At 41.3% G+C, this 22142-nt stretch overlaps 1 protein-coding gene across 2 annotated transcripts in view; it reads right to left on the bottom strand.

The window, feature by feature from the left end:
- Window positions 1–9766: 9766 nt before the first annotated feature.
- ulk1 (unc-51 like autophagy activating kinase 1) overlaps window positions 9767–22142 on the bottom strand; it is a 29284-nt gene continuing 16908 nt past the window's right edge. For both annotated transcript variants that reach the window (XM_011481918.3, XM_020707782.2), the window contains exons 14-27: window positions 19639–19693; window positions 19448–19534; window positions 18843–18986; window positions 18623–18768; window positions 17813–18075; window positions 17535–17737; window positions 17242–17363; window positions 15482–15601; window positions 14344–14525; window positions 14031–14212; window positions 13546–13664; window positions 13312–13469; window positions 13090–13225; window positions 9767–12028 (exon numbers count right to left, since the gene is read on the bottom strand). In XM_011481918.3, the coding sequence (XP_011480220.1) occupies window positions 11973–12028; window positions 13090–13225; window positions 13312–13469; window positions 13546–13664; window positions 14031–14212; window positions 14344–14525; window positions 15482–15601; window positions 17242–17363; window positions 17535–17737; window positions 17813–18075; window positions 18623–18768; window positions 18843–18986; window positions 19448–19534; window positions 19639–19693 (1973 nt within the window). In that variant the 3' untranslated portion in view covers window positions 9767–11972. The remainder of the gene's footprint in view (window positions 12029–13089; window positions 13226–13311; window positions 13470–13545; window positions 13665–14030; window positions 14213–14343; window positions 14526–15481; window positions 15602–17241; window positions 17364–17534; window positions 17738–17812; window positions 18076–18622; window positions 18769–18842; window positions 18987–19447; window positions 19535–19638; window positions 19694–22142) is intronic.

Raw genomic sequence — 22142 nt, 5'->3', positions numbered from 1 at the left:
TGTTACTGTTATTTTTATGCTAAATAGAAGTGAACCATTGTTTTTGTTGGTTTTAGCCTGAATTCATCCATCCATGCATTTCCTAAACCTGCTGAATCCCTTTCAGGTTCAGGGAGTTGCTGAATTTGTCAGAGATTTTAAAGCAAAAATTTTTAGCTACACTTTCAAAACTCCTTATATCTTAGTGCTTAGATATTTTTTATGGCTGATACCTCTGCAGATGTGTAGCTTTATAATAGACTGAGATATAGACTCGCTAAAATGAAAAAGCCCGTTTTCTCTGTTAAGTATCTCTAAAGGAGAAAAAAGCATGTTTCTCTTATTTCATTTCCTGATGTTTCTTAACTTCCCCTTTCACTCGATCTTAATGTATATATGGTCTGGAATTGGACGGTGACACACTAATAGTAAACTGCTACTTGACTCAATAAGAAATACAACGGAAGGGAAAAAAAAGAGTTTTTAAAATGCAAAAGGCTGTGCCACATAAAAATCCTCCCTGACAAAACACAATAGTGGATTCATTTGACAGGCAAAACTCTGCAGCAGGGCTGCTACTTCTGCTCTGTGATGAAAGTAAAACACACAAAGAGGTAGCTCTGTGCTTGTGGTTTCAGCGGCTATGCCTTGTGAGGCTACAGATCAAGACAGTGAACCTCTCATCAGAGCGCCACTGCCAGAATACAAACGCTGGTCTGACCAACCGATTCATGCCAGTTCCCAGATTTCAGGGAAAATAAGCAACGAGGCAACTAATCTGTCACGGCGAAGGCAAGAAAAACAACTTAGAAACTGGCTGGTATTTTTTTAGAAACATCCTGATGCAGGACCTTTGGGCAAACCCCAGTGCTAGTTCCTTTTTTTGATGCTTCAGATCTTTTAGTTTCATTTAAATACCTAGTTGTTGTTTTTTTAATCATAAATCACCTAAATTTAAAAAGAAAAGCAAATCTGGTTGGCATTTAAAAAAAGGATTGAAACCTAGGATGTGTATTGATTATGGCCTATTATAGATTTGAGCAGTGTTTACTTTAGAAACATCTCCACCTAGTGGACGCTCTAAGAATGACATAAACACAAAATGAAAATTATTTTTAAGGTTGTTTGTGAATGCAGATATTTTGACCAAAGTAAGGAAAACTATGTGTGTTGGAAAATTAACAAAAAAAAAACATCTAAGTGGGACAAAAATATACCAAAAAAAGCAACATTCAACCAAAACGTGTTTTATTTTTAATATGTGGAGCAAAAAAGCAAAAAAAAATTTTTTAAAAACTTTTAGAAACACCTATTTTTATTGTATATTTTTGAACTCGTTCTAAAATGTGTTATATTTTGTGTTACACACCTTATGCTCACTTTGAACACACTTGTATTCATTAGTTTTACCAACAATTATGAAAGGAACAAACACTTGCTTGCTGTGGTTTGTAACCAAACTGTTTGTCTTTAGAGATCACACACTTTTCTCTGAAATGTTCAATCCCATTAGTTTAAAGCATAATGAACAATTAACAGCAACCTATTAGCTGCCTGGTTATTATGAGTTTCACATCCACTCTAGTTTTGTACAAAGAATAGAAAGGTAAGACAGCGTGTGAAGCGACTTTTTCTAACTTTTTGTACCATAGAATGAAGACACCACTGCTTTTTCTTTTCTTAAACTCCACTTTTTGCAGACTACTCACAAAACACACTCAGATTTAATCATTGCAATTTTAGATTAACAACCTAAAAAGGCAAACAGAGAGTGAACAAAGAATTGCAGTACAGTAACTATGCTTGTTTTATTCATTTGACCGAAAACCTTTGTGGCTTTTAAGGAGTTGGAAGGACATGGAAAACATTTTTGGCTACTATTTAGGCGTCAGGAATTCAGGTCCTAAAAAAGAAAAAGAGAAAACCTAAACCTGTGTAAACTTCATCTTAGACCTGGGGTCTGCAGCCTTTAACAGAAAAAAAAGGGTTTGTTTTCCACTAGTCTTCTTTTACCCTTTAGGACAATTTGAAACTGGTTTGCATTCATTTTGTGTGTTATTTTTTAAAATAATATATATGAATTATACTTCTGTTTGACATGAATAAAAACAGAAATATACAAAGCAACTGTGTTTTTCTGTGTAAATTGGGTTTACTTTTGATGGTATTTTATATTTATTCTTATTTTTACATTTCTATTTTCATCAGCCAGAGGGCCACAATAAACCAATTATAAAAGAAAAATGATGTGATGTGTTTTTTGTCTTTGTTACGACTGCGGCCTGTCTCCACTGCAGCTCGACTGCCCACCAAGGGGCCCTGAAGTCCCAGCATTTGGAATTGGGTTGTTTTAACTCTTGTGTTATCTTAGATGACCCCACCCTTACATTGACGTGTTCTCCCTACCATGACAAAGGTGGATAAAGGTGGAAAGATTTCATGTAATCCATGGACACCAGTGAAGATCACAAATCATTGAAGAAAAAAGGTTCAGAGCACTGTCTAGTGGGTCTAGATGGCCCAACTCCCAATGGTAAAGTGCCTATGATAGCACAAGGGTTAAAGACTGGTGCTCTACACAGCTGTGGCCTTAGGGTGCAGAAGTGGATTGGACATGTTTACCAGCTTACACCCTGACATGTCAAAGCTAGTACAGCTGATCTACGAATTCCATAAATGGAAGGAGCAGATCACGTCGCTTCCTACTGATTTGTCTGGGTGAGACAACCCAAAATAGAAAAAAAAACAGAAAACATTTCTGTGGTGTAAATGCTTCTTTAATTAGCTTTAAAGCTTCTGAAAAGAGCGCCGCGTTGGTTTGGAAAGTGTCAGGACAGCGTTCTTTTCAGGCGATCTCTGTGCAAACCCTGCGCCTTCCTCTGTCTATCGCTGATGTTGGAGCCCAGGCTCCGCTTGAAGGCTGGTAAAACCAGCCTCGTTGGAAAGGGTTCCGACCTGAGATATAAATAAATAAATAAATAAATAAAAGAAAGGTCTGATATGAACCACAATGGAACAGCCTGCTCCACACAGATGAAGGATAAAAAAAGCAGTTTCAATCAGAGCAGCACTCACATTTTCCCTGGAAAAAAACTGATGACCATGTTTGGGTAATTTCCTCTCCTCAAAAGAGTTACTGCAACATAGAAGGTTAAATATTTGATGACTTCACACTCCTGGAGTGTGGGAGCGTTTGCGCGGTGAGAGAGACTGCGGCGGATTTGCAGAGGCTGTAGGGAAGCGATGAGGAGCCCCCTTCACGTGTCCGCCGCCGTCTGGCCCAGGGGATCCCAAAACTCTGCGGCGTTTTCAAGAGCAAAAAATATCAGTGATCATAGCAGAACTTTCCTTATGAACTTCAGTAAGTCTTCTGTCCAACAGACTGATTTTACTTTCTACATGAGGTTATGAATCTTCTGACACACAAGGTGTATATTTATATAAACCCCTCTTGTGATTTAGGCTAAACTTTATTTCTATTAATTATATTTGTATCCGTTTTTTGTTGGACCGGACAGAAAAGAAGAAGAGCAGAGAAAACAGAGGGATGTCAGAGGGGGGGAGGGGGTAAGGGCACAAAAGAAAGGGAGAAAAAAGAGGGGAGTTACAGAAATAGGAGGACGATTACAGAAAAAAGAGGAGCAGAATCATACAGCAATGAAGTTTAGATTCATTATTGTCTGGTGTAAATGTTTTTCTAAAAGGGGCGGGGCCTGTCCACACACCAAAACGTTACGATACCACCACAGTTCACACGCATACAAACCGACACATGTAAAGCATTTCATTCAGTCACGCAAACTATTTGTGCAAAGGTGAGCTGACACCTGTGCTCGACTGAGTGTTTATGTTCTGCTGGGGTGGACCCCAGGCACGAGCCAGGAACGCCCCCAAGGGAGACCCACCCCACGCTCCAGGTAGCCACCCGCCCTGCGGGAGGTTCAGTAGAGAGCAAGCCCAAGAGGAGGAAGCCCAAATAAAGTGGGGGTCCCCCGAAGAGCGTCGTAAAAATGGCCCGACCAGGTTCACCCACTGAAATTCAGGAGAGGCCCAGCGCTCGAGGGCAAGGACCAGAACCAGCACCAGAGGGACACGGAGACCTCCACTCAGGGATGAGAGGGCTGCCGAGCCCAGGAAGCCAGCACCCAAGTGTGTTACACATGTATCACACGAGGAAGAGGAACTTCTAACATTTTTAGTGTCTATTCCAGGATGTTTTAATATTCTGCTGGGTTGCATAACATTTTAACCCTTGTTATGACCCCACCCTTACATTGACGTGTTCTCCCTACCATGACAAAGGTGGATAAAGGTAGAAAGATTTCATGTAATCCATGGACACAAGTGAAGATTACAAATCATTAAAGAAAAAAGGTTCAGGGCACTGTCTAGTGGGTCTAGATGACCCAACTCCCAACGTTCAAGTGCCTAGGATGGCACAAGGGTTAAAGTGCTGCTCTGATCATCTTTTGATCTATTGTAAAAGTGTTCCCAGTGGTCTTTTATGCTGTTTTTAGCCAAAATTAAAAATCCTGTTTCATATTCTAGTCCATAGTTTCTGCAGAGCAACAGGAGTTCAATAGAAATTCACTTCTGAAGTTGTAAGCAAGACTGCATCCATTTCCCATCATCCTTTTTACTACACGCTCTGCTGTTTACACACGCTAGCGGTGCGGGCAGTCCAGATACTTCCTGGAAGGGGCGGGTCCTCACTTTGGGACATCACAACGTGAGGATCCACTTGTTTTCGTGGGTTGGGAGGGGCTGGTGCTCAGAGTGCAAGTTTTTTAAAGAAATACTCAGAAATGCATGAATGGATGAAGATAGTGCTTTGGGGTTGTTTATAATGAACATTATAACACACTTACAAGCTCAGCAAGTTGACTTTACACAATTAGGCCCTTTAACATTTTTCAAAGTCCCAACACTACAATCACGCTGCGTTCAATTTGATCTCACTTTATGGAGGAACATTGAGCCCTCACTTTATGTCAGGCTGCTTTGGACTCCATGTGTCACAGGGAAAAACACGACGAACTGTTCTCTTCCATCTTCCATTTGCTCGTGTTTTAGCCCATCGTGTCGTATTTGTGTTTTTGCTAACACTTTTACCTCTTTCTGTCTAAATTTTGTCTTTTGACAAAGATTTGTGAAACCTTGAAATAATACATCTCTCTGTTCTATTATATTTGCTGTATGTTTACATAAAGATTTGGGGATTTTGTTTTTGTCATTTCAATGAGGGAATTTGCCTAAAGATGAAACCCTTCAAACACAAACAAATTCTCTAATATTTATAATAAGACTAGCCAGTTAGCTTGTCTTTTAGTCTGGATCAAGAGAGATTAGATAAAGGTTTACAATGTTAAATTAAATGTTGTGACGAGTGTTATAATACTAAGAAAGTGTTTACATGCTGGAATAATCTAAATAAATCATCTTTTTCCATAAATCTTATCCAGAGTTTGACTTTATCAGCAGTTTTTGACTTCGATTGAAATGAGATCTAAACACAGACTTAAGTGCAGCTACATTGACATGTATAAATCCGTTTCACACTTTATGAATATGTCTCCTAAAACTTAGGATGCAATCATGCATTAACTTAAATATGAGATAAAGCTGCTGTTTTAATTTTATTTTAATTGTTTCAGGTTTAAAACAATCCATTCTTATGGTGAAAATGAAGGAAACACAAAAAAAACTCTGACTTTTTTATAAGTAGCTCCAAATGACAAATATTTGCCTTTTTTTTACAAATTTTTTTGTTATATCAATAACATTATATTTTGACTCATTTATTTAGTAGAATATGGAAAGCAAAACGCACCTTAAATCGTTTTCCTGAGAGGGGCGTGGCTCCAGGGCTCGCTCCTGCATGGATCCACCTGTGTGAGCTTCACCTCCCTTTGCAGGAGCTTTCATGACTTGTTTGGCTTCCAGGCCTAAAAGAGACAAAATGTAAAGAGACACATGTTGATCAATTCGCCTATTGCTAGTTGTGTGTCTAAATCCTTCTTGGCAGGGCAGACTGCAACTTTCCTTTTCCTCTCAGCTTTGCAGGCTCCATTATCCGTCTGTAGAGCAACTCTACAACATTCAGAAGAGGAGACTTTTCAGCATCATGCAGACTCCACCTCATTAACACACACTCAGATTTGGAACATTATTTTTGAATAAACTTGAATTAGAAACTATTTTTCCCCATAGCTTTATGGATTTTTTTATGTAGATTTTAGCCTTTTCTTTGTTCAAAAGAGGCAGGTTATTGTTGAAAAGTATTAATTTGTAAATTTCAGGTCAAGACACAGATTTGTTTTAAAAAGTATTTTACTTTGAAAGAACCAACAGGTTTTCTTAATCACTTAATTTTCCAATGTTGTGAATTCCAATGCATCTGAAAGTCAAAGTTCAAGCCTGCTGCTTTGCACACCTTTGTTCTCCCTTCGGAGGTGGTCTATCTCTGCGTGGAGCTTCTGCAGGGTCTCCTTGTGTTGCTCCTGCAGGAACTGGATGCTCCTCTCCAGTGACGTCACGCGGCGGTCGGCGTGGCCGGTCTCCTCTGGCGCCGCTCTCATCCCGGCGTCGGTTAACGGCATAACGGGCAGAGGCTTGAAATGCTGCTGGCTCACTAAAACACGTGGAAACGGGAACTGGCGCAGCGGCGGGAAGCTGGTCCTTGACATCCCGAAAGCCTCTGGAACGTACAGTTTCTTTTTTTCTTTTTTTAACCTCAAGCTAGCTGTTTTAAAAAATTCACATTATGTTAATCAACCTTAACGTTTTAATAAAAATATGAATGAATAAATTAATTTTGTTCTAACTTTAAGTTATTTGTTCTGCTTGAAAGCATCAAACAAACCAATAATGACTCTCAAACTCCTCAGATAAATATAATGTGTTGCCATGGCGACGTTTCTGGTCAGGTGTGCGGGGAGTTTCCCCTGTCGTATTGACAAGTCTCACAGCCAATCACAGTAAAGAAGAACAGGACAGGATAGTGGGGCAAGATGGATGGATAAATTAATTAATTGATCTAAAAGAAAATTCTTGCACGTTTCCATCTTGTTTTTACGATATCTAATAGTGTACATATATCCATTTTTTGATTCTCCAAACCTTCCATTTACCCTCTTTATACCACCAAAGGAAACAAGAGATTTGCTCATTTCTTCTTACTGTTTTTTTCCAACCATGTAAAGTTCCATCAGTGACATCTTGTAAACTTTTTTAATCACATGTAAACCTTTGCTTTATTTTAAACCCAACCCGTTCCATAAATCCACACCACAAATTGACAAGCTCATTTTTGTTTTTTTTAATACAAATGCTGGCTTTAAACAAAATGAGTGCTGTTTTAACCCTTGTGCTATCCTAGGCACTTTACCATTGGGAGATGGGTCATCTAGACCCACTGGACAGTGCTTTGAACCTTTTTTCTTCAATGATTTGTGATCTTCACTGGTGTCCATGGATTACATGAAATCTTTCCACCTTTATCCACCTTTGTCATGGTAGGAATAACACGTCAATGTAAGGGTGGGGTCATCTAAGATAGCACAAGGGTTAATTTAATGCCAGTCCTCATATTTTCTATCTTTCCAATTTATTTACTAAAATGTTTTGATCAATAGTGTCAAAAGCCTTTCTCAGATCGATGAACACTCCTTCTGTGAACTCTTTATCATCTGTGCCATTTAGAATTTCTTCAGTTAAATGCGTAATCGCCATGGATGTTGATCTACTTTTGCTGAAACCATAATTTTTCCAAGTATTTATGAAAATTGCCAGAGTAAAGACACTGGTCAGTAATTTATGAGATTATATTTGTCTTTAGTTATTTTCATTTTCTGCAGAAATGTTCATGTTTGAAAGGATAAAAATTGCAAATAGGCTATAGGTTAGCGGGTCAATTACCCACTTTCATATTAATACCATTCTAGTCTGTTGAAGTTTTAACACATGAAGGCATTTATTTTTATTTACTTTATTTTAATGTAGCTCCCTTGTTCTCTTTCCAACAACATTTTTAACTGTTCTAGCTAAATTATTTCTCTATTTAGCTTCAGAGCTTCTAGTTGGAAAAAGAAAACCAGGCAAAGCGATTCAGATGATTTTCTAAAATGTTAACCTTCCTGTTATGTTCGTTTGTGTGGAACAGAGATGATGTTCCTGGGTCAATTAGACCCGGTGAAGGTTTTATTAATTAAAATATGTCTGAAACCCCCAAAATCCTAACAAGCAGTGTGAATATATCATTACTAAGCTCATTACTAATTATTCTATCAAAACTTAGTGAAATGGTGCTCCTTACCTCTAACAGGTAGTGGTTCAATTATTAGATAATTCACTCGTTTTTCTTAAAAATACAAATGTTCTAACTTTTTTTTAAATTTTTCACTACTGTATTACTTTTGAAAGACTAACATATAAAATACAATGGTTTTATATAACATTGAAACATAATCTTGAAATTTTGTTTTACATACATGCACTGTAAACCAGAAAAAAACAAAATCACAATACAACAGATAAGCAATTGCAAAATGAAATTGTGTGTGTGTGTCTGTACATAAACATAGCACAAGAGTGAGCAGTCATCACACTGTGCTTTGTGTAAGTTAACTTTGCACATTTCGGATAGGTCGTGCTTGTCTTGACCTCGATCCTGTCCCCGGCTCGACTCGCGCCCCCGGCCGTCCCCCCAACTCCATCTGGATGAACCTCGTTTGCTGGACTTTATATATGTAGTTGTAGCGTAAGATAAGTTACTGTAATTCTTCTCTATGAGTTCTGGTAATCGCCTGTCCGTCCTGGGGGAGGATCCCTCCTTCATGTGAGCACCCCCGAGGTTTCTTCGTTTTTTCCGGAATCCTTTTTTTTTGGAAGTTTTCCTCACCGCGATTTTATGTTTTACTTTTTCAATGACCGATACGAAGCCCATTGAGACTACTGTTGTTGTGAATTTGGGCTATACAAATAAAATTAAATGAAATTGAATTGAATTGACATGGTCACATGAGTCACCGCCATCCTAGTGGGCCCTGGCACTGCCTTTATGTTTTCTGCAGACAGGTTTGTCTGACGCATATTTGGGAATGAAGACCAATGTATTTCACCATTCTTTGATATGAATGTCTTGCTTGGAGGAACAGGAATATCAATTCCTTCATCTGGTTCAAAATCAGAATCATTAGAATCAGAATTTAGCTCAAGATAGTCTTCTTCTGATCATGATCAGTGATGACTTCCAGAGCCTCCTGGACTGTCATTGTTCTGCTTCTGCTGCTCATTTTGTGAAGGTCTTCCTGTGTAATGTTGGAAGGACTCCCGTGCAGAGAATCTTTTATATGTTTTGCCCCTCCCCTTTTGAGTTTTCCCGCGAGAATATAAATGGTTCCTATCAAAAGTGATAACACCTAGGCACCAGTGTGTGTGTGTGCGTGTGTGTCTATGTGTGTGATTGGGTTGAAATATGTCTCACAGCTGCAAAGAAAGCAATAGTACTTATAAAAAGACATCCTTGTACCTCCAGTTTGACTGCCGGGTCAAATTGACCCGGACAGTATCCATGTGATATAAACATGCAGCGGGGGTTCAAATATGTGAGATGAACCATTTTCATAATATATGTTGATTACACTAATTAAGGCAAGCAGAAAAAGTTTCATGCTGAAAAAATACTTTAAACCATTTTTCCTAGATGTTCAAACTTTACAAAGGGTCAATTTGACCCGCAACATAACACAGGAGGGTAAGTATTTCTGTAAAAAGAAAAGCCACAAAGTTTGCAACACAAATGTTTTTATTTTTGTACGACACCAGTGGAAGTTCAGCAGATGATCTCCACTTTTTCCATACATTGGAAAAAAGGAAAAAGGGAAAACTGTAAATAAGCAAAAAAAAAAAAAGGAAAATGTGTAAAACCTTCAGCCCAATGACCTTTCAGTTCAACTTTATTTATGATATTGCTCCTAAACAGGAATGGTTACATTAAACACAGGGACATTTCAAACAGTGCATGTTATGGAGATGAAAACATGCAACAGCGTTTGCACAATAATATAAAAAAGTATGGAAGATCAGGCTAAACGCAGATTCTTTGGAAATGTACAGGTGTTCTTTACCTTCTATACATCTATCCAGGCCTGCAGTGTCTTATTCACAATAACTTAAATCGCACAAAAACAGACAGAGTTAGTGAAGTAAAAATGTTCAGACAAATCAAAACAAAGGAACATCTAAATCAGAGACTTTTAATGTGTTGGGAGTTGTCCAACAGCAATGATTGTTGGGGAACAAAGTGACACATGCATGAGTTTCTATGCCGCCCGCTTCCGTCCAGACCTTACCATGTCTGAAGGGGCAGATTGCTGTGGTAGAAATCGACTTTAGGAATGTTCAAACACAAAAAAGCAGATAAAAAAAAAACATGTCGATTGACAGCCCTCCATCCGGTAGTGCTTCTACGGGGGGCTCCATTGTATACATCGTATAAAGTTTTAATATTATAAACTTTTATTTGTTGAAAGGGTGATTTTTGGTCAAACATTTTGTTATTCGGGCTTGAACTCCTTCACATCAACCACCATTAAAGGTTTTCAGTTGGCCCAATCTTTTGTAAAGTCTAAATACGATTCTGGATAAAGTAAACATTTTTAAGTCCAGCTAACATCCAACTTGTGGATTTTCAGAATAAAAACAAATAACATCTGAAATCAAACACAAAACAACAAAATACACACTTTTTTTTTGTCTCAGTGTAAATACATATTTCTCCTATGTTTATATCTTATACCACCCCTCCCCCCATTCAACCATCTCACATCAAACCTTTAGACAATCCACTGCAACACAACTCAAACCGCACTGAAGGCAAACACATTTACCAAAACAAGATGAGCTTGGCATGTTCCACTTGTTTTATACAGTACTAAAACAGTGCAAAAAGCCTCCAGACTTGAGCTCAGACGTTTCAAACGTCACATATTAAAGCCGATCATCTCCTGAAAGCCTACATTCATCGAGGATTACACATGATTGGTGGTTAAAACAGCAAAAGGGAAAAATGACCAGCATCTGGAGGAGGCGGTCTTCTAGAGTCAGAGGTTCAAATTCTTTAAAGCAAAAGTGATGGAGGACACCAATAGACCACCTTCACCTCCTCTTGGATTAAAAACAAACCAGGATGCAGACGCCACCTTTGAGACGGTTCCGGACCTGTCCGGTTTTCCTCCAATAAAAGCTAAGGAATCGGGACACGCCCCCTTTTGGAAATATCACAACAAAATTGGGGGGGAAAAATCAGATAAAAGGGTTTCTTTTTTTTCGAACTGACAAATAGAAACTCTCAGAGACTGCAGCACTCCTATGCTTTGTTTACTGTCAACGGAAAGATGAAAGACAGAGAGAAAGTAAGAAAGAAGAGACACAGATGGACTGAAAATGTGGACATTGCTCGTCTAGGACCGGAGACCAGCAGGTGATGCTCCTCCAGCCCCCAATTCCTAACTAAGCTGAGTTCCCACCCACTCCAAAGCGGCTCTTTACAAAATCATAGTGTGAGCGACTGGTTGATATCTCCAAACTTAAGAGTGCTTTATCCCCGGCCACTTCTGGGCGAAGGCAGGGCCCATAAGTGGCCGGGATAGGCTCCAGCAGCGCAGTGACCCCGAAAGGGACAAACGGAAGAAGATGAATGAATAGAGTGCTTTATGAAATGAACAGAACTACTTGGCAACGACTGCTTTCACAGGAAAGTCTGTAGCAGCTGGAGGGGGAACGGTCGTCTTAGCAACCATCTCTTCTGCTCCAAGCTCGACGTAGAAGGCCCCTCCCACCACCCCAAACTGGAACTGACATCAACAAAACCCTTTCACTTTGATGTAAACCTAAGCCGTGTGAAACTGAAAAGATATGACTGGAGCCACCAGTTCCGGGTGCTGATCTGTTTAAGTGGATTGCTCACAGTGCAGAATGATTGACATCCAGACTTAAACGCAGAGACCAGACTGCAAAGTTGTGAGGCGGCGTTCGATGCACTCCTTACCTGCAGGACAAAGGAGAGGAGACCAGGAAAAGTCAGTGTTCGTCATCTGGATGACTTGTTTTGTCAGCTAAGTTTGTCCGTTTTTCTCCTTTGATAAAGTTACCAGGATCTTTCTAATAACAGTAAAAACCTATTCAATTCAGCAAAAAACTTTCATTGAAAACAAAAATCTTTAAAATATACTCTTAATATATTTAACTTCAGAACTTTTCAGAAAAAAAAACCTAAGTAGATGCATGTGGGGGGAAAAACAAAATGTTTAAATGACAACTTCCTAATTTTTCTGATTTCGCATACCTTATTTAGTGAAGAATATTATTTATAATAATTATTATTGTAATTATATTCATATTGCATTTCTTTCACTCTAACTATCCATCAGTGCCTTTGCCAAGCCACAGCTCATGTGTCTCTAGAGCGGTGCTCCCCCCCCCGGCCGGTTGAGATAAGAGCCCTGGAGTTTGTGCTGTCACCCCAAATATTAATTCAAATCGGGGACCTTGCTTCCCTTCCACTGACGGGTCTCTGCAGCATCGTCCGCCGTGGTTGCTGTTTACGTTCTCGTTCCCACCTATTTCAACGCAGAATGATGACGTTTGTTGCGTATCGATGACGTACGATTCGGATTTAGGTGGCCTGGCCGGTCAGACGGCGGTCGCAATTGAAAAGATCGGATACGTTTCGGATTCAGGACGGCAAACCCAAGTGGCCTGGGTCGCATTTGAAAAGATCGGATCTGTGTCATTCAGACTGTCATGAAAAGATCGGAATTGGGTCGCATAGGGGCAAAAAAATCGGAATTGGGTCGTTTCAGCCTGCAGTGGGAACGTAGCCTTAGTCTAAGTGTTTATCGGACAAACATTTGATCCATTTTAGGACGCTTTATGCCGGTTTTTCACAAAAACAATTGACTCTTGTGCATCATCTCAGTTGGAGCAGTTTGTTTCGTGAGAGAAGCACAAAGATATTGAAGCAATTGACCCTCTGCTTTCTAGACACAAGGGGGTGCATTTAGCATCTCCCAGCTGGGTCAAATCTCTCAGGAGGGATCAAGGACTCACACTTGCTAACACTGAGGATGTCCTCCTGCTGGGTGAGCAGCAGGGAGAGGCCCTCCATCAGCAGCAGAGCTTTGTGGTAGCGCAGGATCGACGCCTCCCCCTGGTGGAACATCTCGTCCAGCGCAGCGGCTTGAACCTGAGTTCAGGGGGAGAACATTTCGGCGTGACTACAGGTGGCGTCTGCACGCTCGCTGCTCGTCCTTCCACTTTGCGCGGACCCACCATCTGCACGGTGTGGTTGAAGAGCAGCCGCTCAGCGGTGATGGAGGTGATGCGGTCCATCAGGCGGTGCTTCCTGCTGAAGAAGTGCTCCAGCCGAGTGCTGAGCGAGCGGCAGGAGGCCACGCTCAACTTGTAGAGCTCATTCAGTCTCTTCAAAACTGCACAAGGACAAAAATCATCTCTGTGACTTTGAACATCCACTATGAAGAGCATCTTCGGGGGGAAGGCTCATACTTTGTTTGACAGTCGCAGATGGGTAGAGTCTGCCCTGCTTAACTTGATCCATCGCGGAGTGTAGAGCAGCAGACAGAAGCTCTGTGGTCTTCAGGTAGAGGACCAGCTGCTCTGCAAAACTGAGGAGACAATTTGACACTCAAACCATGTAGATGAGCTGGAGCGCATGCAAACAGGTGGGTGACGGGAAGTGGGGCGGGCCAAAAACGGGAGGTGAATTTCTACTAATGAACTACCGCTGCTCTGCAGGAACTATGTTATAGAAAATGACAGTTTTTTGGGGGGTAAAAGCTGATAATCATAATTCAAAGACACTTTTACAATCGACAAAAAAGATGTTCGGAGAGGAACTTTAAAAGATCTGACACAAGGGAGATAATGGAAATCGTCAAAACGCTGGGTAACTTTTTTTTTCAGTGCCAAATTCCCCCCAGGATATCCCTCCAATATATATATACAACTGCTGATTGTCAGATGGCTTTTACCTCCACTCTCTGCTCAATGAGCTGATCTGATCTGCCACCAGACTCTGCTGCTGAAGCAGAGAGAGGTGGGAAAGGTCCCCCAGTGGCCCCGCTGCTACGCCTCGAGCCCCCGCCACCTCCATCAGACAATGGGTGAACTCCAGAGTGAAACGCAGCCTCTGCACCATGTCCGTGTGCTCCTGCTGCTCCAAGACCACAACAACAAAGCAGATTTTTCTTCATCTAATCCACATTAGAGTAACAAAAAAATGGACATTTCATTGTTCCATTCCTTGATTTAGCCTGAAGACTTTCCGAGCAATGCGGTTCTCACCTCCATCAGCGTCTCCTCAGGCAGCTCGGGAGCCTCAAAGGTCACAGGACCCCCCATGTTAGCAGTGACAGTGTCGGCGAAATTGTAACGAGGACTGGGAGGAGCCTCGAAGCCGTCCGCATATGTGCCAGTGTGACGGGCAGAGAAGGAGCAGGCCGGGCTGACGGATGTGAAGGAGGAGCCTGCATGCAGCACACACCATTCAGATTCAACCATCATATTCTATATGTGACAAAAATATTTAAAAAAAATAAAATAAAAGAAAGAAAAGACACAGACTAGCAATGGATTCATTTGATTAAATATACAATCAAGACCATTAATATTTGGACAGAGAGACATTCTTTCTAATTTTGTTTCTGTATATTACCACAGTGAATTGTAAATAAACCATTTTGTTTTCAGTTACCGTATTTCATTTGTCCAATTACTTACCAGCCCATGAAATGAAGTGTTTAAAAAATGCTTCAGTTTTACACATTTTTATCCAATCTTTTTGTTCAACCCATGGAATAAAAGCTGAAAGTCTGCACTTCAATGCCATCTGAGTTGTTTTATTTACAATTCACTGTGGTAATTTACAGAAACTAAATTAAAAAGAATGTGTCTCTGTCCAAATATTTCTGGTCCTGGCTGTGCCTGTTTGACCTGTTTGGTCAAAGAAATGTACTCATTTTCACTTCATTAATGATTGTTTAGTCATTAAGCCTTTATATGGAATTCTTTAACACTGAAAGCCCGTCTGACTATTCACTTTTATAACACGACCTAAATCCCAGTTTTACTGCAAAAGGCTCCTTTTTCTTTTAGCTTTTATTTGAAAATCATTTATTAATATTCATATAAAAGTAATATTAGATTTGATTGATGTATTATTTTTCAAACATCTCATTTTACCTTTCTGCTTTTATGTACTATGCTGTACTCACCTGCAGTGACTTTAAGGTGATTAATAAGCAACGTTGAGCTTAAGAAACCAAAAATTGTCAGAGTTATAGAGATAAACAAGGCAGATTTTTCTTTTTTTCTTGCATCTTGTTTTTTTTCGTCCAGCATTCTATAAAAAAACTGCCTTCCAGGCAGTAAAAAAACAAAAACAAGGTTGGACATTTGTTTTGAGGGGATTTCTGTGCACTACCTGAGCATTTTCTTTGTCTGGAGGTAAGAGGCGGAGTGCTGCCACTTGGTGGAGAGCCCACAGTGAAAACCACCTGTGCCGCGCTGCTGCAACCAGGAGCAAATCCTCCACCAGGGGGCCCTAATGGGCAAGGAAAGACAAAAAGAGAGCAAATAAACAAACCCCCAACTAAGATCACATGGATTTCACAACTCCCTTTTCACTTTTTGTTCTTTATTTTGTCTTTGAACGCTGTTTGCTGGGTTTTCTCAGCATTTCAAAACGTTGCTCTCTTTTGAGCCACGCACCAACATGTCCGGCTTTTACCCCGACAAGGTGTATTTGTGGTGCAATATAGCTGGTTATAAAAAAGCTGCAATACACTGGAATGGCTCCTTCCTTTCATTGTTCAGTACTGCTCACACAATTTAGAAAGAGGCGATTTGAAAGAGCGGTAAAGGAAAGGGGGTTTCCCCCAAATGGAAACATTCTTGGTGTGTAAAGAGTGCAGCGCGATGAAGGCCGTCGGTAACGACCAAAGCTTTCTTTCCAGCACTGCAGCCTGCCTGACAGGAAGTGGCGTTTTACCTTCCAGAGGTGAAGTTATTTTCTTCAAAAATAAGAGAAATTTGCAGACATCCTCCTCCCAATTATCTGCAGTAGCAGCTTCAGATGGCTCTTTGAAAATCCTTAACTCGCCTCACCTTTTAGCTTCAGTCCAACTGAATCTGATTAAAATAATAGCAGTATTTTAGTAAATATGAATAAAAGAGTATGTTCTTGCTGGTGGGCTTTGTGCCTGCTCATAAACCCAACTGCTAAACGGGGAAGGGGGTGTGTGTCATCCTATGATGGAGTTTAGTTTTTAGCTCTAAAACATGGAATTTATTAGCAATCTTTGAGATTCATTCATTACTACCTATAGTGCATTAGTGTGACTGAGTAAACATCAGGTACTGACACATGTCTGAGTTGTAGCAGCTCAGGAAACATGAATCCAACTCCAATGACCTTTTTAATGCAACTACTAAAGGGTGCTATTAACTGAGGGACATTTTGAAGAACCGTAATTTTAAGATGATTTCTAGCATTTCCTTATGGCCCAGTTAACCCCTTATTGCCTGAATTTATTTCCACATATATTATATATATATTTAAAAAAAAATGTCAGTGCTTTTTCTGTTCAAGGTGTTGTTACATGAATTGGAGTCATGGGTTAAATGGTGAATTAGGGATGTGTGCTGTAAAGGGAATAAACTCTCAATGCCGTGAGGACTTTGAAGTTACGGTTTGTTGATTTTATTTATGGGCTAATGTTAATGGCAAAAGAATCATGTTTAAAGATTTGTTCCCTTTGATCCTATTGGTGCAAATCGAACCACTACCTTGATTTAGCACCTAAATGAAAGAAAGGGGATTTTTTTGTTTTTGTATTTAATCAAAGCTGAAAATAAATTCAGGCGTTAAGCGATCAAAATTCAACAGAGTCCCTTTAATCTGAAAAAGAAATCGATTACATAATTTTAACTAAAACTCAAATTTTGTTGTTTTAATTTATATTCCAATTTTTACAAACCCCACAAGAGCCGAAAAATAGAATTCAAAAGCCTACATTTCTTTAAAGCTAGTTCTGTTTTGAAAAGTGATCCAGTCTGGAAGCTTAAGGATTCTGGTTTGTGTTTTTTCTTTCTTTACACTATTTCTCTAAATGAAGCCTTCAGTCTTAATCAAACTCTAAAGTGAGCTCGTCAGACGACAGACCCATGCTTTGCTCATCAAACCTGTTATCTCTATGGCTTTTGCAGCCGTCAGGTTTTCTGTGCTGCCTCGGTCCCCGGCGTGTCCCCCTGCTCCAAATGCAGCCAGCAGCAGCATGTCAGACAGACCGCCAGCACTCTGAGACCTGCAACGCACACAACCCCACTTTTTTTGTGTCAGATTTAAACGACCAGCATGTCAACCCAAAATTCAACTGTTTTCTTGCACAGCATTCTAATCCAGCAATCCAAGGCTTCCTGGGAACAAATCAATAAAGTCCAATCAGAGAACTTCACTGCACATAAAGTAATCTAACCTTCCAAATCTTTTGTTATCATCACTCAGTCTATGGATGCAGTGGGCGGTGCGGGGACCAGACGAGGGGGCTTGTTGCATGTCTCCGAGCTCTCCGGGGGCAGTCCTGCTGCAAGGGGGCACAATGACCATACCCTGCTTTGTCAGCAAAGTCATTAGATTTGGAGAGCTGGGGGGTTTAGGGAATTCAAATGGAGGGATGGCCTGGAAGTCAAAGAACAAATGAGTATTTCTGTGCATGTTGCTGTGCACGCAAAACACATGCAGAGCTTGACTGACTTTGGAGGGAGAGCCCAGGATGGTGGGGAGAGGATTCCGCTGCATCAGCTCACTCAGTCTGGGAGACGAGTGCAGGGGCCGGCCTGTCAAGAGCCCCGCTGAGAGGGGAGCCACAGGATCGGACAGCTGCTTCCGGATTTTGTGCCTGCTGCCGCCGCTTGCACACTCCAGCAGACAGGGGGCGCTGTGGAGCCGTGAGCCGAGGCCTGCCGCCTGTGGGGACTGTTGAGGAATTGGCCTCGACTCAGTCTGCTGCTGGGAAGCTGGGAAGTAAAGCAGGACAAGAACGACTTTAAATCTGTGTTTTTTTTATATCAAGCTGGAAAATGAAATTATGAAACAAGAACAGCATTTACAGAAGTCCAAACCAACTTCTTGCTTTGGGATTCCACCGCCTCTTACTTCTTTAATCATCCTCCAACTTATTCAACCCTCCCCCCTTTTATTTTGCATTCCTTACCCCGCATCAATAACATCCACCTCTCTCCTTTTCTTTGCTCTTTCCCATTCAGTCCAACAAAAAACGTATACATACATAATTAATATAAAAGAAACTTTAGCCTCATATACAAGAGGGGTTTATACAAATATACACCTCGTGTGTCCGAAGATCCATAGCCCTGTTGTAACATTAAAAGCCTTCCAACACAAGAGGCCTTCGGCTCTCATCTGTTTGCTCAGCTGTTGGACAGGTCAAGTTCAAAAAAGAAAGGAAAAAAAGGATTTGGAGAAGTCCCATCATGCAAAGCGAATTTGATAGCTGTACCCTAATATTCTTTTGAGGGAACTGAAAACTCAAGTCTCAAATACCTGGAGGCAACTGCAAGGTTCTGGCAGCTCCCAGAGAGAGTCTGCGGGATGTGGGGGATGATCCCTGCACACATGACGGTGGGGGTCCAGGTCGAGTAAAGCCCACCACACTTCCACTGCTGCAACGGCGAACCGGCGTCGACAGCCTAGCAATGTGAAGACAAAGCTATTCCAATTAACCATGAAACATTAAATACAAAGTTTGAGTGTGGACACGAACCGAGGCGAGCCGTCTTGTTTGGTAGAACTGAGGTTCTCCTCCAAACGTAGGTAGTTTTGAACCTGAGATGGGACTGGAATCGGCAATGATTCCCCTTGGTTTCCATAGTTACCACCGTAATTACTTCCTGGGAACTCAGTGAGCCTGAAAACAAAAAAGAGTGGCGAATACAAAGAGAGGAGTTAGAAAAAAGCAGACAAAGCTCCAATATCAGCGCAAAAACCACTTAAAATAAGGGTGGTGGAGGTGTGCAAGGATGCCTTATGCTTAGAGTTGATCTTAAAGTCTTACAGTTCCTTTATAAAATCACACACAAACTTACAGAAGAACCAATAATGTGTGCATTCTGAATTTAACTTCTTGTGTTCTTGAATTAAGGAAAAAATACAGAAATCGTAAATTTAATAAAGCAAAAACTCACAGCAAACAAACAGTGGGCAGTTTTGCTGTGTGTACCTTTGCTCTTGGGGAATGCGACCTACCCTTTCAGCAGTTTTCAGCATCACAGCTACAACCCCATCAAATAACTGCTTCAGTTTGTTACAGTATCCTGGCATTGGAGCTGAAACATCAGCCTACGAGCCACAGTGGGAAAACAATCTCACCGTATCGGACTAGGAGAGCCGCTGTAGGTGGGAGAGTGCGGTGGGGTTTTGGCTTGATTGCTCAGACCAGCTGAAGCCAGAAGGGACCTGATGAAAGAGAAAACCGACGTTCTCACATCCTCATTTGAATTCTCACCGTCTGAGGACAATGCTGGACAACAAAGACGAGGAAAGCAGTTGTTGCTTCATACTCGCTGTTCATCAGGCTGTCTTGCAGCACTTTGCTCTCGCATGTCAGCTCGCCTGCTGCAAAACAAGAGCAACAAAAGTGCAAAAATATAAGAAAATGGGGCATCTCTTCACTATTAGATGGTTTATGTGTTATTATAAATAAAGCAAGGCTGTGAAGCTGGAGCAGAATATAGACCAGAATTTCAAAAACAAACAAAAATACTTTATTACTGTGTTAATTTTTAAATCCTCTATTAAGCCAATAGGCCGATCAATTAGCAGAGGTCTTCACCAAAAATATTCAACCTGTCCTCGAACAATGCAGCATCCCAGCCTGCCTTAAAATCTCCACCATAATCCGATTCCCAAAAAGCCAGTAGCGGACAGTCTCGACGACTACAGGCCAGTTGCCCTCACGCCTGTAGTCATGAAGTGTTTTGAAAAGGCTTGCATCACAACACATCAAAGCTAGCCTTCCACCCACTCTAGACTCGCTCCAGTTTGCCTATAAACCAAAGCACCACCACACTTCACTCTGCTCTGAGCCACCTGGACCACCCAGGGAACTCTGTAAGGCTCAGCATCATCCCAGACATCCTGACAGAGTAACTGCTACACCTGGGTCTTTCTTCCCCCGTGTGCACATGGATTAAAGACTTTCTGACAGAACGCCCACAGTCTGTCAGACTCGGATCCCACCTCTCCTCTACAATTACCCTCAGCATCGGATCACCACAAGGATGTGTACTGAGCCCACTCCTCTTCACGCTCTACACATCTGACTGCACCTCGACCTACCAGAGCAACTCCATCATCAAAGTTGCTGATGACACCGCTGTGGTCGGGTTCATCTCAGGGGAAGATGAGTCCCACTACAGCGGGGGGGGGGGCAATTATTTTAACTGGCGGGCCACATTGGCTTCTAAAATTCAATAGGAGGGCCGGACCAGGAGAAGATGCGTGGAGTAAGAATGATATAACATGGAATGTAGAGGAAAACATTTGGATAGAAAATTATATTCTAAAACAGAATATTCTAGAGTTTTTAGTTTAAACTTTTGTTCCCATTTTAGATCATTTTTTTATTGTGAAGCCCTTCGGTACCTTCAAGGCGTTGTAAAGTGCTGTATGAATTAAGTTTCATTCATTCATGATCCTTTTAATAAAATAAATATTATTTATTAAATAAAACAATGACCAAATAACATACTCTATGATTTTCAAGAAAAATATACTGATACATTTTTAAAAAAAACACAACAAAAAATTTAAATAGTCGGTTCTCTCCCGTCATAATCCAAATAAAGACTTTGAGGGCTGCTGTTCTTCACTCGTCTCACAGTTTGTGTTTGCTGTGTTCTGCGCGTCTGTTTCTCATCCAGTAATTATGATAAAAAACATATTTCTATGTCTTCTGCTGCAGCTCACATATATCTGCGTTACCTTTTCACCAGTACAGAGTTCCCTCGTTTATTGCAGGAGTTCCGTTCTCGGTGGAATCCCCGGAGTCTAATTACAGACGTTTATGGCAGTAAAAATCCTCAATTCCTAAATACACTTTTCTCATTTTCACCATTTTTTCTCTTTTTTAAATTCTCAAACCTTCATAGAAATTAGGTCCAGGATCTTAGAATGAAAACAAAGATCTGATCGATCACAGATTTCTGATCTGAAGAGTTCCGCGTTTCTGTACAGGAGACATAGCACGGATTGAGGAGATTGATTGACAAGGCCTCCAGCCAATCAGGACACAGAACAGGGTGCGCTGTTTAAAAACAGCAACATGATTGCTCTAAAAGAATGAGCTAAACCAGGAAAGATGAACTGCAATGTAGAAAGGGAAGACTGTCTTCTGTTCTGTTTGACAGAGATTCGGAGAGGGTTTCAGGTTGGAGCACAGACTGCAGAAAGGGGGAAGAAAATGTCACGTCTTGATCGTGTGGCCAGATTAAAAAACAAAACAAAAACATGGGTCTCTGATATTGTTCTGTGGGCCGGACCAAACATGGAGGCGGGCCGAATCCAGCCCGGGGGCCGCAGTTTGCCCACCCCTGCACTACAGGGATGAGGTCAACAGACTGGGAAAGTGGTGTTCAGAAAACAACCTCCACCTGAACACCACAAACACCAAAGAAGTAATCCTGGATTTCAGAAAGGGGAGAGTGGACCCGCCCCCACTGTATATAAATGGGGTCAGTGTGGACAGGGTCCGTTCTATCCTCTACCTGGGTGTGCTGATCACTGAGGACCTCTCCTGGACTGCAAACACCACAGTGGCAGTAGGGGAGGCCCAGCAGCGACTCCACTTCCTGAGAATACTCAGGAGGAACAACCTGGACAAGAAGCTGCTGGTGAGCTTCTACAGAGCCACCATCGAGAGCATCCTCACGTCCTGCATCACAGCCTGTTATGCAGGATGCTCGGCCACAGACAGGATCAACTCTGCCCAGAAATCACCAGCTTCCCCCTGCCCAGCCTAGACGACATCGCCAGCTCTCGCTACACGAGCAGAGCAGGGCTCCAG

Source organism: Oryzias latipes, chromosome 12 (genome assembly GCF_002234675.1).
Source record: "Oryzias latipes chromosome 12, ASM223467v1".
Classification (NCBI taxonomy): domain Eukaryota; kingdom Metazoa; phylum Chordata; class Actinopteri; order Beloniformes; family Adrianichthyidae; genus Oryzias; species Oryzias latipes.
This window is presented reverse-complemented; position numbering and strand designations above follow the sequence as displayed.